The following is a 19,849-nucleotide window of genomic DNA, read 5'->3' as shown; positions in this document are numbered from 1 at the left end:
TAAAGGACAAGGGAACAATGTAAGGGAAAGGGTAAAAGGAGAGGATGGTAGAAGATGGGAAGAGGGAAGAAGCAGAAGAAGAATAATAATAAGAATACTAATGCCTAACTAGTTTGATGTGCTACCTTTATATCAGTTACACAGTCAGACATGGCCCACACATTGCCCATCCCTGTAACACCTCCAAATAATGGTACCATCCAATCAGGTCACAGTCTTTGAAGTTCTCCAGAAACATGCACATGGCTGCTGATGCAGACACTCTTCTGAAGGTAGCGCTCTTAGGTTTAGAATGGGTAAGAGTATCAGAGGTCATACATAATTGCAGTGGTCTTCATCTTCCTGCTGATGGCGTCTGGTATATAGCCAAAAGGTCTTTGTATCAAGTGGCCCGAGGACAGGTTCAACTGGATTTTGCTTGGAGATAAGAGGTCAACTTGAAGAACAATGGTTTGTAATCCAAACACCACAGGGGTTATGTCCCTTTGAAGAGGCCAGACAAGATGTCCATCTCCCATGTAGGTGCTCTCTTTACTCTATCACTAGAACAAAAGGCACCACACCACAGGACACACAATGTCTTCCTGCCTCACAGGTTTTATGACTCCACAGCACATGGTCAATCTCTTTGATGTCGTCCTTTGATGAACTTTAGTGCTATACAGGGTTTGTGGATCAAATTGTGAGTTCAGTCATTCATATTACACGTACGATAGATATTGTCCATGTTGGGTTCCAACACCCCTTGATCCCCCATCCTGGTATTCATGGCACCCCTTTGATCCCCTATCCTGGTATTCATGGCACCCCCTGATCCCCATCCTGGTATGCATGGCACCCCTTTATCCCCCATCCTGGTATTCATGGCACCCCTTTATCCCCCATCCTGGTATTCATGGCACCTCTTGATCCCCCATCCTGATATTCATAGCACCCCTTGATCACCCATCCTGGTATGCATTGTACTCCTTGATCCCCATCCTAGTATTCATGGCACCCCTTGATCCCCATCCTAGTATTAATGGCACCCCTTGATCCCCCATCCTGGTATGCATGGCACCCCTTGATCCCCCATCCTGGTATTCATGGCACCCCTTTATCCCCCATCCTGGTATTCATGGCACCTCTTGATCCCCCATCCTGGTATTCATAGCACCCCTTGATCCCCCATCCTGGTATGCATGGCACCCCTTGATCCCCGATCCTGGTATGCATGGCACCCCTTGATCACCCATCCTGGAATGCGTGGTACCCCCTGATCCCCATCCTAGTATTCATGGCACCCCTTGATCCCCCATCCTGGTATGCATGGCACCCCTTGATCACCCATCCTGGTATTCATGGCACCCCTTGATCCTCCATCCTGGTATTCATAGCACCCCTTGATCCCCCATCCTGGTATGCATGGCACCGCTTGATCCCCCATCCTGGTATGCATGGCACCCCTTGATCACCCATCCTGGTATGTATGGCACCCCTTGATCCCCCATCCTGGTATGCATGGCACCCCTTGATCCCCCATCCTGGTATGTATGGCACACCTTGATCACCCATCCTGGTATGCATGGCACCCCTTGATCACCCATCCTGGTATGTATGGCACCCCTTGTGCCCCCACAAAAAAAATGAACAATCATACTCACCTCCTCTCTCCTCCAGCGCTGTCCCGCTCTGCTGCCAAGACTCTCACTGTGTGAGTCGCGCATGGCAGGACACGCGTGGCGTCCCTGCCATGCGCCTTCACACAGTGTGAGATGCTGTGCTGGAATAGTCACTGCTCCCCACGCCGGGACTCTGTGCGTGGGGAGCAGTGACCATTCAGTCTCTTCAGTAGCCGGCGCACTGGACCACAGCGCGGCTCGTGCTGCTGCACTGCGGTCAGTGTGCCTGCTATTAAAGACCATGAATATTCACTACAACCCATGGGAGTGGATTGTAGGGAATATTTATGAGCTTTAATAGCGGGCACACAGACCGTGGGGCGGCAGCAGGAGCCGTGCAGCGCCTACAGTGTACCGGCTATTAAGGAAAATGAATATTCATTGCTCTCCACACCCATGGGTGTGGGGAGCAGGGAATATTCATTTTCTTTAGTAGCGGGCACAGGGTAGGCAGCAGCAGACGGCTGATGCTTCCTGTGCCCCGCTGATCCCCCGCTGCCGCTCCCCCACACCCACCACCATGCACGGCCATACAGTAATATAGTATTCGGACTATAAGACGCACCCCCCACTTTCCTCCAAAATTTTGGAGGAAAAAAGTGCGTCTTATAGTCCGAAAAATACGGTATGTCATTTGCTTTAATACCTTCATTGTCACAACCAGCCTCTGTTTCTGATCCTGAGTATACAAATTCTCCTCTTTCATGTTGCATTGAATTTTGTTTAAAGCGAGTATGACAGCACAGAATGACTGTTCACACCAAGTACAGGCGCTCAGTGCATTACAGTAGGGCCAATCATTTATATACACCTTCCCACCTGCTTGATCTTCATCTATCTCCACCATTCTCTGGCTCTATGAAGCCAGTGCTGTCAATCAAAGAAGAGAGGGTGGAGATTGAGGGAAAACAAGCAGGTATGAAGGAGTCTTTAACCCGTTCACCCCGAAGCATGTTTTCACCTTCCTGACCATGCCAATTTTTTGAATTCTGAGCAGTGTCACTTTATGAGATAACTACTTTGGAACGCTTCAACGTATCTCGGTGATTCTGAGATTGTTTTTTTCATGACATATTGTACTTCATGATAGTGGTAAAATTTATTTGATATGACTTATGTTTATTTGTGAAAAAATCAAAAATTTGGCAATTTTCAAAATTTTAATCTTTATGCTTTTAAATCAGATAGATATGTCACACAGAATAGTTAATAAATAACATTTCCCACATGTCTATTTTACATCAGCACAATTTTGGAACCAACATTTTTTTTCGTTAGGAAGTTAAAAGTTGACCAGCGATTTCTCATTTTTCCAACAAAATTTACAAAACCATTTTCTTTAGGGACCACATCACATTTGAAGTGACTTTGATGGTCTATATGACAGAAAATACCAAAAGTGACACCATTCTAAAAACGGCACCCCTCAAGGTGCTCAAAACCACAGTCAAGAAGTTTATTAACCCTTCAGGTGCTTCACAGGAATTTTTGGAATGTGGAAGGAAAAAATAAACATTTAACTTTTTTTTACAAAAATGTTACCTTAGACCCAATTTTTTTTACTTTCACAAGACTAACAGGAGATAATGGACCCCAAAATTAGTAGTGAAACTTCTGAGCACACCGATACCCAATATCTGGGGGAAAACCACTGTTTGGGCGCATGGCGGGGCTTGGAAGGAAATGAGCGCCATTTGACTTTTTGAATGTAAAATTTGCTGGAATAATTAACAGACGCCACGTCACATTTGGAGGGCCGCTGATGTGCCTAAACAGTGGAAACCCCCGACAAGTGACACCGTTTTGGAAACTAGACCCCTCAGGGAACTTATCTAGATGTGTGGTGAGCACTTTGAACCCCCAGGTGCTTCACAGAAGTTTATAATATTCAGCAGTGAAAATAAAGAAATCACATTTTTCCACAAAAATGTTTTTTTTCAGCCCCAAATTTTGCATTTTCACTAGGGAAACAGTAAAAATTACACCCTACAATTTGTTCTGCAATTTCTCCTGAGTATGCAGATACCCAATATGTGGAGCAAGACTACCCTTTGGGCGCACAGAAGTGCTTGGAACTAAAGGAGCGCCATTTGACTTTTTGAATGTAAAATTTGCTGGAATAATTAGCAGACGCTATGTCGTGTTTGGAGAGCCCATGATGTGCCTAAACAGTGGAAACCCCCCACAAGTGACACCATTTTGGAAACTAGACCTCTGAGGGAACTTATCTAGATGTGTGGTGAGCACCTTGAACCCCCACTTGCTTCACAGAAGTTTATAACATTGAGCCGTGAAAATAAAATTGTCACATTTTTCCCACAAAAATGTTTTTCAGCCCCCAATTTTACGTTTTCATAATAGTAATAAAAGAAATTGCCCCATACAACTTGTTGTGCAATTTATCCTGAGTAAGCAGATACCCCATATGTGGGGAAAAAACACTGTTTGGGCGCACGGCAGGGCTCGGAAGGGAAGGAGTGCCATTTGACTTTTTGAATGTAAAATTTGCTGGAATAATTGGCGGACGATATGTCGCGTTTGGAGAGCTCTTAATGTGCCTAAACAGTGGAAACCCCCCACAAGTGACACCATTTTGGAAACTAGACCCCTCAGGGAACTTATAACTTATCTAGATGTGTGGTGAGCACTTTGAACCCCCAAGTGCTTCACAGAAGTTTACAACATTGAGCTGTGAAAATAAAAAAAATAAAAATTTCCCACAAGAATGTTTTTAGCACAAAATGGACCCCAAAATTTGTTGTGCAATTTCACTTGAGTATGCAGATACCCCGTATGAGGTCAAAACTACTTTTAAGGCATAGTGCAAGCTCAGAAGGGAAGAAGCACCATATTGGAGTTCAGATTTTGTTGGACTGGTTTGAGGGTGCCATGTCATATTGGTAGAGCCCATGAAGTGCCAGATCAGCTAAAACCCCCCCATAAGTGACTCCATTGTACAAACTACACATCTCAATGAATTCATCTAGGGGTGCAGTGATCATATTGACACCACAGATGTGTCACATAATTTTATACCTTTGGCAGTAAAGAAAAAATAATAACATTTTTACCACAAAAATTTTGTTTTCACCCCAGATTTTACATTTTCACACTGGGAAATGGGTAAAATTGCACCAAAATTTGTCCTACAATTTCTGCTGAATGTAGAAATATCCCATATGTGGCTCTACAGTACTGCTTAACCACACGGCGAGACTCGGGAGGGACGGAGTGATTTTTACTCCTGGAGAGCAGATTTTCCTAGAATAATTTGCGGACTCCATATACAGAGCCCCTATGTGCTTGAAGAGCAGAAGCCACCTCAAGTGACCCCATTTTGGAAATTATACCCCTTTGTGAAATTATCTACAGGTGTACTGACGATTTTGACTCCATGGATGTTTTCCAGAAACTAGCAGCAGTGGATGTTGCTAAGTGAAGATTGCAAACTGCCGTTGTAGTGACCAGTATGCTGTAGCGACCAGTATGTTGTAGTGACCAGTACATTATGCCAAGCTCGTTCTTCTGGAGACATGCACCCATAAATTAGGCATGCTATCATCGCTACAGGAATGCCAAACGTGGACGTTAACTGCAGTTTAGACACACAGTAGAGCTCAGAAGGGAGGGGGACCTTTGGATTTGGGAGCGCAGAATTTACTGGATTTCTTTTGGAGGGTGAGGAGCCATTTTGTTTTTCCAGAGCCTTTGTGCTACCAGTAATGTGGAAGCCCCTATATTATTGTTAACAGATGACGGACCTGAGTGGGGACTTGCTTTTTTTGCGAATGGAGTTGAAGCTTTTATTGGAAACATTTTACATATTATTTTGGATCACATTTTTCCTGTGCTCTACGCTGAGCACTTATATCGGGGTTTCCATCTAAATCTCTGAGTGATGTGATTTAGATGAAATCCCCAAGGGATCCATTCACTATAATGAGGCAGCAGAGTTACTCTGGACTCCGTCTGGCCTCTGTTCAGTGTCGTCCTACTTTTCAGAAGTGCACAGAACTGTGGCCGACGGCACTTATATGCATGCCTAGTAAAAAGATGGACACCGCCGGATCATAGGCCAGACGGCATCCACAGTGGCTCCATCTGCCTCATTACAGGGAATCTTCCGCCGGGGGTTTCACCTGAATCACATAATTCAGAGATTTACGCGGAAACCCCGGTGTAAGAGCTCAGCGCAGAGCGCTGGATAAATGTGAGCCGAGCCTTACTGCAATCTTTGGGAGGCACAAAGAACCAATCAACAGCATGTGAAGAATTGGTTTTATTTATTTTTTATGCCGTTCTTCGAGCGGTATAAGTGATTAGACAACTTTATTCTTCGGTTCAGCGCAATTACAGAAACCAGATTACCAGATTTACATTGGGCTTTTATGTTTGGCACACACTAAAAGACACTTTTTATTGTAAAAATAAGTTTTTGCATCGCCTTATTTTGAGAGCAATAATTTTTCCATATTGTTGCTTACTGAGTCACATAAGGGCTTGTTTTTTGCGGGACGAGTTGATGTATTTATTGGTACCATTTTCGGGCACGTGACATTTTTTGATCGCTTTCTATTCCGCTTTTTTGGGAGGGAGAATGAACAGAATGCAGCAATTCAGGAATTGTTTTTTGGGGTTTTTTATTATGCCGTTCCGCGTGTGGTAAAATTGATAAGGCAGATTTATTCTTCAGGTCGGTGCGATTACAGCAATACCACTTTTATATTTTTTTTATGTTTTGGCGCTTTTACACAATAAAAACTATTTTATAGAAAAAATAATTATTTTGGCATCGCTTTATTCTGAGAGCTGTAACATTTTTATTTTTCTGCTGACGGAGCTGTATGGCAGCTTGTTTTTTGCAGGACAAGATGTCATTTTCAGTGGTGCCATATTTATTTACAAGCGTCTTTTTGATTGCGTTTTATTCCACTTTTTGGTTGGCGGTATGATGATAAAGCACCGTTTTTTGCCTAGTTTTTTACTCTTTTTTTTTTTTTACGATGCTCACTGAAGGGGTTAACTAGTGGAACAGTTTTATAGGTCAGGTCGTTACGGACGCGGCGATACCAAATATGTGTACTTTTTTTGTTTATTTTTTCTTTGCACAGATAAATATATTTATTGGATTAATATTTTTTTCTTTTTTTTTCTTTATTTTGTGATTTTTTAAAAAAATATTTTTACAATTTTTACTAAATGTTTTATTTTACCTTTTTACATTGTCCCAGGATGGGACATCATTTTCAAACTGTCAGATTGCTGATCTGATGCTCTGCAATGCATCTGCACTGCAGAGCATCAGAGCAGCGTCTGACAGGCAGGAAGGAGGCGTCTCAGCCCCTGCTCTCTCAGGAGTGCCATCAGAGGGGTTAAACACCCGCGATCGGTGCTGGCACCGATCATGGGCGATGATGCACCGATCATGGGCGATGCACACAGAGCTGACACCCGCATGTGATCGTGTAAGCCCGTCCTATCATTGTGCTGTACATGTACTGCTCTTTGCGGGAACGCAGCTCCCGCAGAGTAGTACATGTACGGCACATGTCGGGAAGGGGTTAAATGATTGGCAACGCCTTGAAGCACTGAGCGGCGGGACTTAGTTTGAACAGTCATGCAGTGCTGACAGGGTCTCTTAAAGGGGAATCTGTCACCTCAGAAAACACTATTTACCTGCAGACATAGGGATAATAATTTGCAAGTAAATGACTTTCAGTCATGGGGTGTGTGCACGGAGCGGTTACATTTACTGCTCACAGCACTGCTCACTATACGGTGAGCGACGACTATAAGCACGCCCCAGCACTTTGTGTAACAGCTCACTCTGCACATACACACTGAGGAAATGACTGAAAAATAAAGTACCGGACGGTCTTTTAATGTAAAAAACTTAACTGAGGACTGGGACATGCTTTCCCAACCTGCTTTTTGATTTATGGGTAGACCTACCAGACTGCGCTCATGTATATACGCCCATTTATGTGTACATAAAGATGCAGCCATGCTGATATAATTGAAGCACATAGATTAGGAAATGCAGTGAATTTAGCAACTGAATCAAATGTTCTTGCATGAAGAATTGTCGTAGTGTTCATTTCATTCCTATTTGAATATTTGTCTGCGGCCATGACAGCCAGGTCTATTAGGAGACTCTTCTCTGTGGTCACTGTGACTTCAAGTGAATTGACAGATGCGGATAGGAGGACATCATTTGGAGCAGAAGATGGCATTACAAAAGAAAATGACTGCATTTGTGTATCACGGCATGCTGTTTCCGTTCCATCAATCGCATGTTGTTTTGTCACTGAACCTTGTCTATAATGAGTCACAATATCTTGTTAAATTTATTGCATAAACCAATATTTAGAGTTGAATTCTTATGTTAAAGTTATAGATATGGGCATGCCCACAAATTTAGCACCCTGGTGAGAAATGCCAGGTGCACCAAAGCTACAAACAGGCATCCTCTAGCTTCATGCTGCGCACAGCTGTCCCAAATGTGCATTACCTTTTATTATGTTAGCAATTGCATTTCATTTACTCTTCCTTTCCACTTACTTTACCGTAACAGAGAAGAGAAAGCCACTGACTGCAGTCGTATATTATGCTGTGTACGTTTAATCATAAAGCAGAAAAGCTGTGCTAATAATTGGCTTAGTGTACATTATATACAGAAATATATGTCTTCTCTATGCACCTTAAATATTTGTGTTACTCTCCAAAGAAACATAATTATGTTTCCTTGTTCTTAGGAGAAAAGCATACCATTTTACACAGTCAGTATGACGAATGGAAATGAGGAAGAGGTGAAAGCGGCACTAAATGACACAATGAATCACAATGGTTGGCTCATTCTAGAAAATATTCATCTGGCATCAGAAGCCATGCTGAAAAATCTCTCCAAGAGCCTGAAATATGCTGCAAAAATGCAAGGTATGGTTAGTGACACATTTAGTCTGTCTATTGTCATGATAGATCAGATTTATAGATGGATATAGAGATAGAAATAGATTCTACATTTCTAACAGTTGTCCAGACCCAGAACATCATCGTAAGCTATTACCTGTATAAAACTGTATAAAACTGTATTACACTATAAACATGCATTGTCATGTAACTACTGGAAATGGTTAGCAGTTGTGTTGAGCATTCCGATACTGAAATATCGGGCATCAGCCGATATTCGCGGTATTGGAATTCCGATACTTAATTCCGATACTTTTACATTATCGAATACCGGGATCGGAAGTTCCCATAATGCTCTGCAGTGTCTCTGAAGTATGACAAGCTGGATGGCAGCGCTCAGCTGAGATCCAGCCTGTCATCAGAATGCCATCCCAGCGTGGGAGAATTCTCCTGATTGTTTAAAAGCCGGCGGGCGGTAAAAAGCCGCCGGCTTTTAAACAATCACACAGCCCCATACTGCTTCCCCGCAGCCTGCCACCCCGATCCTCCGCTCCCCTCGCCACCTCCCATCCCGATCGTAAGTTAGGACCGGGCGGGGAGCGCAGCACCAAGGAGCGGGGAGCGAAGGACCCGGGCGGGGAAGCCGGCAGTGAAAAGACTTCACCGCCGGCTTTCCCGTTCTGTGCTGCGCTTTCCCGCCGGTTATTTCAAATGAACAGCTGAGTTATCAGGTGATGCTGATCAGCTGTTCATTTGAAGTCGCCGCGGTGCCCTCAGAGGGTTCACGTGAGTTCATGCTTGACTGCATTGCATGAACTCACATGAACTTTCCCACGGCCGCACAGGTCAGCCTCACCTCCCAGACGATCAGCCCGTCATGATTTGTGTGTGTGGGTGTCTGTGCGTGTGTCTGCGAGTGTGTGCGGGGTGTCTGTGCGTGTGTCTGCGAGTGTGTGCGGGGTGTCTGTGCGATGTCTGCGATTGTGTGCGATGTCTGTGGGTGTGTGCGGTGTCTGTGCGTGTGTGCGGTGTCTGTGCGATGTCTGCGGGTGTGTGCGGTGTCTGTGCGATGTCTGCGAGTGTGTGCGGTGTCTGTGTGCAGGCAGACATAGGCCGATGTGACACTACTACTCCCATCGGCCTATGTCTGTCCCCCGTCCACTCGTGCCAGCAGGATCAGCTAGATGGGAGCAGTAGTTCCCATCAGCCTGATCCTGCTATTTAAATTGCCCTACTGTGTCCCCAATAAATTTTAAATACATGTCATTGGTGGCCAGTGGTTGCCTACAATAAATTAGTTCATACATTACCTGTCCCCGCCGATCGCCACCTAAAATAAAGTAAAAAATAAAAAACTACACCTATACTCACCTAGACACCTAATTCCCCGAAGCCATCGATCTCCTGTAATAAAATATAAAATAATAAACCACAACCTTATCCTTACCCCTCCGTAGTAGTCCACGAGTGTCCCACGATGATCTCCAGTTTAGAGCAGCCACATAGAATGTGACCGCTCTGAACCGCTGCCGCCGCTAGAATGATGGGGCCGTAAAGCAGCCCCGTCATTGCATAAGCGGGTTCGCCGGAGTTCAGGCAGCGCTGCTCCGGTTAGCTCCTTTACGGCCCTGCTGTATCGTGAGAAATTCCCACGGTACAGCAGTGCCGTAAAGGAGGTCTCCGGAGCTGCGCTGCCTGAATGCACTCCGGTGACCTCATTCAGTGGCTCCCGCTGCCGGGAGCGGACGTGTTCCCGGCAGTGTGAGCTTACAGCAGCCATGCACAGCTGTCACCATCTCCAGATGTGACAGCTGTGCATGGGAGATCAGCGCAGGAACGTGGACAGGTAACTATTTTTTTTTAGTAAACTAAGAATTAAATAAAATTGTGTGTTTTATTTCAAATAAATTATTTTTTTCTGGGTGTAGTGTGTTTTTTCTTTTTAACACTTTGTAGGTTAGTAATGGGGGTGTCTTATAGACGCCCATCATTACTAACCTGGGCTTCATGGCAGCTGGCGCTGACATGAACCCCAACCCTATTACCCCCTGCCACCGCACCAAGGCAGCGTGGAAGAGCGAGGCTAAGTGCCAGAGTTGGCGCATCCTATGGATGCGCCATTTCTGGGGCGGCTGACGACTGGTGTTTCTAGCCTGGGAGGGGGCCAATATTCATGGCACCCTTCCTGGGCTATTAATATCAGCCCCCAGCTGTCTGCCTAGCCTTTGCTAGCTATTAAATAGGGGGTACCCCACGTCATTTTTTGGGGGGGTCCCCCATTTTAATAGCTAGTAAAGGCTAGGTATTCAGCTGGGGGCTGATATTAGTAGTCTGGGAAGCTCCGTGGGTATTACCCACTTCCCAGGCTTCAAACATCTGCCCCAGCCGTCTGCTTAACCTCCGCTAGAGCCTAAAATTATGGGGGATCCCACGCCAATTTTTTTTTAAATAAATCCTTTATTTTAACACTAAATGACATTTGAGGAGTTAATAAAGATGCAGTCCCTAAATTATTATTTATTTTTTAATTAATTTCTCCCAAAAATTTTGACGTGAGCTTTGCCATATTTTTGTATGCCAGCCAGGTACAGCATCCAGCTTCTATGAACGCGCCATTTTCCGGGGTGGTTGCGGACTGCAATTTGCACCGTGGGAGGGGGGGGGGCAGAAAGCTTGGGCCTCCCTGCGCTGCAGATTCCATCCCCCAGCTGCCTATTTGTACCTGGCTGGACACACAAATAGGGAGAAGCCCCACATATTTTTTTTTAAATTATTTCATGAAATTCATGAAATAATAAAGAAAAAAAGGGCTTCCCTATATTGTTGTGTCCGGCCAGGTACAAATAGTCAGCTGGTGGTTGGGCGCAGCCCGTTCCTGCCTGCTGTACCTGGCTGGACACAAATATAGTGCGAAGCCCCACGCCAATTTATTTTAATTATTGCATTCTGTGCAATTTAAGGGTGTGGCATCCCCTTTGTTGAGCTGATTAGTATATATGTAGCTTACCACGGGCCTAGGTGGTCTGGAGTTGGGACCCGGTCCTATTTGTCTACCCTTTTATATGCATTACTTCAACTTTGATATACAGTAAGGTTTTTAATATAGGCAGTATAGGTACCGTCCCAATTTAGGGTCACCTTGCCGCTGGTGGGACGGCTTGTATACTTTTTTTGATCAAAAATAGTTCACTAAGTACCCTATATTTATTATGCAACTTTGCTTTACATTTATATATAATGATGGTAGGGTATGAGATATATTTTTGTCTTTTGTAGGTTTTGTTTTACTTCATGTAGAATTAACCTACAAGGAAAGAAAGGGTTTATTTTCATTCCGATATTTGTGTCCCATTGACTTGCATTGGTTTCCGGTATCGGAATCGGCGATATCCGATACTTTTTGGGTATCGGTCCGATCCAATCCGATACGATATTTCCTGATATTGGAAGGTATCGCTCAACACTAGTTAGCAGCACTTCTTGACAGACGTCCTCCTAACAGTTTAGTGGAGGTTCTGTAATTCAGTGATCCCTTCTGTAGTGTAACCTGATAGATTTAAAGGGATTGTCCATAATCAAGACAAAATAGGCAAAGTGGAGCAATTCCGTAAAATAAAACAAGAAGCATTTTCCGTAAAAAGGGAACTTGTCATGGAACTTGTCATGTCCCCAAATGCTAATAAACTGCAGATATGGGGCTAATCTGCTGGATAAAAGTGTTTTAAAGCTGCACAGCCACTGTGCAGCCAAACTGAAAGCCTGGCATACTGAAATTAACTTCTGTCATTCTGTCATAGAGGTGTAAAGCAGGTCACTGGATGCAACATGCAGACAAGGACAAGGCCTAGTAACCAACTTAACTCCCGAAAGGGTGGTATTGAAAAGAAAGTAAATTGTGAGGAACAGGGTAAACACAGAGTAGAATATTCAATATACAATTGTAGCAAACTTATTGGCAACACACTTTAACCCTTGCAGTAGGTATTCTCTATGTTATATAACTAGTTCCCTCAGTGTTGTAGGTGTAGGCCACTTTTGCACTGAAGCCACTTTCTCTGTGGTGGGGTAGACATCTGCACTGGAGGCGGTGTGCCCCAGATACTTGATTTCCCTCTGAAACAATTGCTACTTGCGAGGTTTGATCTTCAGCGCATGTCTCTGAAGCCGTTCCAACACTTGCTCCATCCTGATGAGATGTTCTTCAAAGGTGGAATAGTAGATGATAATGTCATAAAGATATATCAGGGTGGCTGCAAAATTCAGGTCTCCGAGGCATCTTTTCATCAGGCGTTGGAATGTCCCCGGCATGTTTGTCAACCCGAAAGGCATTCGGTTGAATTCGAATAGCCCCATGGGAAGGATGAAGGTAATTTTCGGTTGGTCGTTCGCTGCTAGGGGAACCTGCCAATAGCCCCTGGCCAGATCAAGGGACGAGAAGTACTTAGCCTTTCATGGGGCAGACAGGGATTATTCGAACCTTTGCAGATGGTATGAGTCTCATATGGTGGAGGCATTCAGCCATCAGTAGTCCAAACAGAACCTCAGTGTTCCGTCCCTTTTCTGAACTTGTACATTGGGTGCCGCCGCGGGGCTTTGACTTTCCCTTATCACTCCATTTTGCACCTTGAACGACACAGGTCTTTTACTTCCTGGTACATTTAAGGTGGGATCTACCGATATCTTTCTTGTATGGGGCTTTGGTCCCCGTAGGAAACCCGTGTTGAATAGCTTTAGTTCACCCAAAGTCATTATCATGCTGAGCAAACAGTCCTTGGTACCATTGTCGTAAGTTCTCCCACTTGGCTGGAGTTGAATTCCGTGAAGTTCGCTTCCATCTGTTCCAGAAGATCGTGACTGGTTCGAACTTCACCCCTGCTCTCCCTTTCATTGAGAGTCAATTCTATGGTGTCTGACCTTGGGAGATCTTCCAGCATCACGTACACCTGAGCTACCTCTTTCCGGGGGGTTAATTGTGGACTTCTTTAACTTAGGTTAATACAGCATACAGGTACTCACCCTTCACGCACTGTGGCTAGGGTGTGGGCAACCAGCAATCCCAAGTCATTTCTTCCCCCTCTGGGGGTCAAGTTGTACTTCCACTCCTACTAATGACACATGGGCCCGTAACAGCATAGTGAGCACAGTCTTTCCTGCTGGTAAGGTCACCGTAGCTTCCAGGGATACCACCACTTGGCTGAGGTGCTGGGAGGCGGTTGATAACCTTTGAATCTTGCTGACCCGCACCAGCTGTTTGGAACACTCTCTTGCTTGCAAATGTTGGATTACATGGGCCCAACTATTCTTTTGTCATTCATCTGTCAAGTAGTGTCCCATTTCTTTAAAAACATTCAACTCCAGGGTCACGATAGGCCCTCTCTGGGGTTCTTCACTAGTACAATCCATTTTGTGGCCAAATCTTTTCCACACACTTGTATGGACATCCACACTGCTCTGGCCACCGGGATGGACAGCTGTTTGGCAGCCACAAGTCAAATGATTGATTCCCTTCTGGAGCGAGCGACGTCTGGAAAGTGGGCTCCGGAGTATTCTTTGGGCATAGTAGTCACCTGGGACCCTGTGTCCATCAAACAGATCAGTTGTCCATTAAACTCAACCCAAGTTACAGGTCTCTCAGGAAAGTCAGAGTCTTCATCCCCTCTTTCATAGGTGTGGAGCCCCACGGTGTGCTCCTCGACCATGGGGTGCATTAGTTTAACGGACGCCCCCTTCTTCTTCTTTCCCGAGTTGGACAGTTCCAGGAGATGTATCCCCTTCTGCCATAGGTCCAGCATTCCACACCACATTCTTCTGATGGATGACAGCTTTGAGGCACCTAGCCGCGGGGAGCGATGTACTCCAGTGCCGGCTTCTTCTCATAATGGGTCATGGGGCCAGACATCATGGTGTTAGAGGGGGTTCCTTTAATACCACATAATTCTCCTCTGATGTCCTGGATCTCCTGTAGTAGCCCACGGGGCCAGTCAGGCTCCGTGCTTGGTGATTCGGAGGTGGTCACTTAATGGCTCGTGACCATTCCTGTTAGGATAGGAGACTCTCGTTCTCGCACCCTTGCCTCCTCCCCGACGTCCAGGAAGTTTATATTAGAAGTAGAGCGTAGGCGTTCCTTTAGGGATGTCTCAAGTAGGGGTCTCTCAGGCCGTTAACCAGTTGATCTCTAAGCTCCTCATCTAGCGTTCCCAGCCCTTGGTACACTTCCTGTGTTCATTATTAAATATGCAATCATAGCAAAGTTGTTGGCAACACACTATAACCCTTGCAGTAGGTATTCTCTATGTTATATAACTAGTTCCGAATGAGAACAATGTTCACAGTAATAAAGGTGCCACTACAACAATCCACTTTATTTTCCAGGCCCTAGCGGGGGTCTCCGGTTCTTCCCGCTAGGCTGCAAGTCTTGCTGACAAAGTCAATCAGTGCTCTCTGGGCCTCCTGCACACTGGCTGGTCCCTGCCCCGTCTGCTGCCCCACCCCAGACTGACTCCAGTACCATACGTCAGTGTTGGATATAATGGCCCGGTTCACTCATGCCTCCTGATCACTGCTGCAGACGTTCACTCCTGGATTAGGGTCCTCACTGTATCTTCGGTGCTTGACCTACGACGGTTGTCTGTCGGGCCCAGATTGGCGAGGGTTGGGCCTTGGGTCTTACCCGGCGTAGTCTGGTCTCCGGATCTTGACTGGCGCAGGGCTAGGCCTCAGGCCTTGGCCAGCGTTATCTAGTCTCTGGCACTTGACTGGCGCAGGGCTGGGCCTCAGGTATTTGTCAGCGTGGTCTGGTCCATAGACCTTGCCTGGCACAGTCTGGATCTCACTCATGGCTACACAACAGCTGCTGATCTGGGCCCCAAAGTACATGCCAGTTTCTGGGCCACGATGTCCCTCCGAGCACACGTCCTGCTACTCTCTCAGTGGTGCCAACTGACCTCCAGCCTTGTCACTCCGGCCTATTATCTTGAGGAACTGCGTCGCGAATGTCACCTGACCTGATGACTCGCCCATCTTGGAATGCTCTCCCCTCTTATTGGTTCCGCAGGCTTCCGTTTGGGCAGTAGGTGGCAGTCTCCGGTCACAATGCCGCACAGCTCTGGGGAATCTCATCTTCCATGGTATACCATCTTACAGAGGTGTGACTGGCATGGCTTCAATTACAACTCAGCATAGTGAGCAGCACTCCCTGATACATTTACTGACAGCTGTCTCTGTATTTATATGCTGTGGAAACATCTGTCAGTCAATGTGCCAGGATGTGCTGACAGCCGCTGATCGCTATGCACTGGGCGGTGACTGAAGCCATGACTCTGTAACGGGAAGCCAGAGGCTGCTGGGAGTAATAAAGTTAATTTCCTCCCGGTATCCATGCTTTCAGTAAAGCGGCCGGGCAACTTTACTGTTTGGTTACATGACAGGACCCCTATAAATTCTTGCTTCTCCGCTGCTCCCCATCAGTCTTTGTGTACATGGCTTTAGCAATGGCACTCCATTGGTACAACTGATCGGTACAGCCAATCACTGGTCTTTCAGATTTTGTTACATTCTTCCCATTGGCTCATTATGTCTTAACAATGGACAAGCTCTTTAAGTTTCTTCTGCATTACAAGAATTTTTACACATTGCCTGTTGAAAGTAATTCACATAACTGAATGCAAGGTCTCTCCAGACAATAATCTAAGAATGCAGTAAGATGTGAACTCGGAAGCCTGCAGAACAGAAATTGTAGCTAGGAAGGGAAACCAATCATAACTCTGTATTGGATCACAGAGAATTCTGATGGATCCTACTGACTTACCGTATAATAAGGTCCTTCAGACTTTCACCAGGTTTCAAATGTATTTGGCAGCCATATGTTAGCTGAAGTAGAATATTTGCAGCTACCCAATGTTAACATTTAAAATGGTATTCAAGCCATGAAGCAGTCCCATCCTTTTTTTTTTTTTTTTAATCTATTTTCAACTAGACAGATCGTGTTAAGCTGTGCTCAGTGTTATAAAAGACAACTTTTACTGAATATATCACAAATTCATACTGCTCTTACGAAAGTGTGACCCAAAGGTTATGTGCCCACGATGCAGAAATGCTGCATATTTTTTCCGCTTCTCCCAGGCAGGAAAAACGCCTGCGGATTTTACATGCGTTTTTCCTGCCAGGAAGAAGCGTTTGTCAAGCGTTTTTGCATGCATTTCTGCATGTAGGTTATCAAGCGTTTTTCCAAGCGATATTAGCATCAGCTTGACAACTTGGTCACACTATATAAATCCATGCAACCGGCATGGATTTATATAGTGTGACCAAGTAATAGTTAAAAAAAAAGAATAAGAATGGTAAAAAATAAAAAATAAAGATTATACTTACCTTCCGATGGCCCTCGATCTCCTTCTCCGATGCGTCCGGTCTCCCCGGTGTCTGGCGGTTGTGTAAAAGGACCTGCCATGACGTCATTGAGTCATGTGACAGGTCACGCAACCGCCGACGTCAGCGGTCGCGTGACCTGTCACATGACTAAATGACGTCATGTCAGATCCTCACACCACCACGAGCCGCCCAACACACCAGACGCATCGCTGAGGAGGCCGGGGGACATCGGAAGGTAAGTATAATCTTTATTTTTTATTTTAATTCTTTTTTTTTTTTTACAGGTACCATGGTACCCGGTCTGGATGAGAGTCTCCTCTTCTCCAGACCTGGGTACCATCCGCACATTGAATCACTTCATATCCGCGTGTGCACATGTAGTGATGCGGATATCAAGCGTGTCAGTGCAAGTCAATGGCGGCAATTATGCTGTGTGTCTGCAAAATTAATGGACATGCTGCATATTTTTCCGTAACGATAATCCACAGCGGAAATTTCCGCAGCATGTGCACAGCACATGCGGATTATCATTGGTGACCATGAGGCACGTATTGCCAAGCGTTTTTTAAGCGTTTTCGCTGCGGAAATTCCGCGGCAAAAACGCTTGAAAAATTCATAGTGGGCACGCAGCCTAATACTACCACTTGAATAACATAATACTCGTGCTATTTATGTATTTGCATTTGTTAAAGAGAATCTGTCAGCATGTGTTTGCTATGTAATCTGAGAATGGCAAGACAGGCCAATTCCAATGATGTATCACTTACTGGACTGCATGGTGTTTTAGATGTAGCAGTGGTCATAATGCTAAGCAGTGTATAACCACACCCACACCACTGATTGGCAGCTTCCTGTGTACAGTGTACATTGTCAGCAAGCTGCAATGGAAGAGGGGTTATACAGATTAGCCTGACTGCTGTGCATGTGAGACCGAGTCAGACAGTGATAATCTTCTGATAAAAAATCCTGATTGTATTGAAACTACAACACACAGCCTAATAAGTGACACATCCTTGGAATCGGGCTCACTTGCTCTATATTATGCTACTCTCAGATTAAATAGCAAAAACCTGATGACAGATTCCCTTTAAAGGGGTTTTCCTGGTATAAATGATTCTTTTCCACTATCTAAAAATGAGATTCAAACTCATCTGTGGCAAGTTACAGGTGTGGGCAATATGAAAATCAATCCTGACACCAGATTAAAAGGGGAAAAAATGTACTCAATCTTTGCATTGTGTGTCTGTGTGTGCTACTCTAAGCATTGAAAAAAGAAAGAGAAGAGAATTGTCTGAGGACTTGAGATCCAAAATTGTTGAAAATTATCAACAATTTCAAGGTTATAAGTCCATCTCCAGAGATCTTGATGTTCCTATGTCCACTGTGCACAACATATTCAAAAAGTTTACAACCCATGGTACTGTAGCTAATCTCCCTGGACGTGGATGGCAGAGAAAAATTGATGAAAGGTTGCCACGCAGGATAGTCTGTATTGTGGATAAGCAGCCCCAATCAAGTTTCAAACAAATTCAAGCTGTCCTGCAGGCTCAGGGTGCATCAGTATCAGTGCGAACTATCCGTCAACATTTGAATGAAATGAAACACTATGGCAGGAGACCATGGAAGACCCCACTGCTGACACAGAGACATACAAAATCTAGACTGCCGTTTGTCAAAATGTATGTGAGTAAGCCAAAATTCTTCTGGGAAAGCGTCTTGTGAACAGATGAGACCAAGGTAGAGCTTTTTGGTAAAGCACATCATTCTACTAGTTACAGAAAATGGAATGAGGGCTACAAAGAAAAGAACACAGTACCTAGAGTCAAACATGGTGGAGGTTCAAAGATCTTTTGGGGTTGCCTAGCTGCCTCTGGCACTGGGTGCCTTGAAAAGTGTGCAAGGCATCATGAAATCTGAAGATTACCAAATAATTTTGTGTCGCAATATGGTGCAAAGTGTCAGAAAGCTGGGTTTGCGTCCTAGGTCATGGGTCTTCCAGCAGGACAATGACCCCTAACCTACTTCAAGAAGCACCCAGAAATGGATGGAAACAAATCACGGAGAGTTCTGAAGTGGCCAGCAATGAGTCCGGATCTAAATCCCATTGAACACCTGTGGAGAGATTTTAAAATTGCTGTTGGGAGAAGGCACCCTTCAATTATAAAAGAACTGTAGCAGCTTGCAAAAGAACAGTGGTCCAAAATTCCAGTTGAGAGGTGTAAGAAGCTTCAACTCAAAAAATCTGGACGAACACCATTATGATATTAAAAAATATAATTTTTATTGATACATGATAAACTAAAAACATGGGATAAATATGAACATGCTGACAAAGGAAATAAATAAATAAATGAATAAATACCATGTAATCAGGACCTCCTGGTGTTGGGGCCCTGACTACATGGTATTTATTCATTTATTTATTTCCTTTGTCAGCATGTTTATATTTATATTTATTTCTATCTCACATCTATATCTTTAGCTCTTCTTTTGATTATATACTTTCTTGGTATTTTACCATTGATTTATACATTATATCATTGAACTGCCATTATTATGAAATTTGTGTAATATTATATAATATTATATACGCTTTAAGGAAATTCATGTAGTCAGACATATGCTATACCCCACTATTATTCTGGGAAATGTATTGTTATCCCTGAGGTCTCTTCTATTTATTATCCCATGTTTTTAGTTTTTTATCATGTATCAATAAAATGATATTTTTTAATATCATAATGGTGTTCGTCCAGATTTTTTGAGTTATGTTATTGGTGGTTTGAACACCTAAATATTACTTTGGATTTTCTTTGTTGTTGTTGTTGAGGTGTAAGAAGCTTGTTGATTGTTATAGGAAACGATTGATTGCAGTTATTTATTCCAAAGGGTGTGCAACTGTGCAACCA

The 19,849-nt window shown here is 44.4% G+C and overlaps 1 protein-coding gene across 1 annotated transcript in view; it reads left to right on the top strand.

The window, feature by feature from the left end:
* The window catches only part of LOC141213014 (uncharacterized), a 903,379-nt gene that overhangs the window by 695,245 nt on the left and 188,285 nt on the right, over positions 1-19,849 (top strand). Inside the window, 1 exon segment of the mRNA XM_073665145.1 lies at positions 8,417-8,597. Within this exon segment, the coding sequence (XP_073521246.1) occupies positions 8,417-8,597 (181 nt within the window).

This window comes from Phyllobates terribilis, unplaced genomic scaffold, assembly GCF_046119375.1.
Source record: "Phyllobates terribilis strain yellow unplaced genomic scaffold, ASM4611937v1 Scaffold_2__4_contigs__length_985480577, whole genome shotgun sequence".
NCBI lineage: Eukaryota > Metazoa > Chordata > Amphibia > Anura > Dendrobatidae > Phyllobates > Phyllobates terribilis.
The sequence above is the reverse complement of the archived record's forward strand: the minus strand, read 5'-3'. Positions and strand labels throughout refer to the sequence as shown.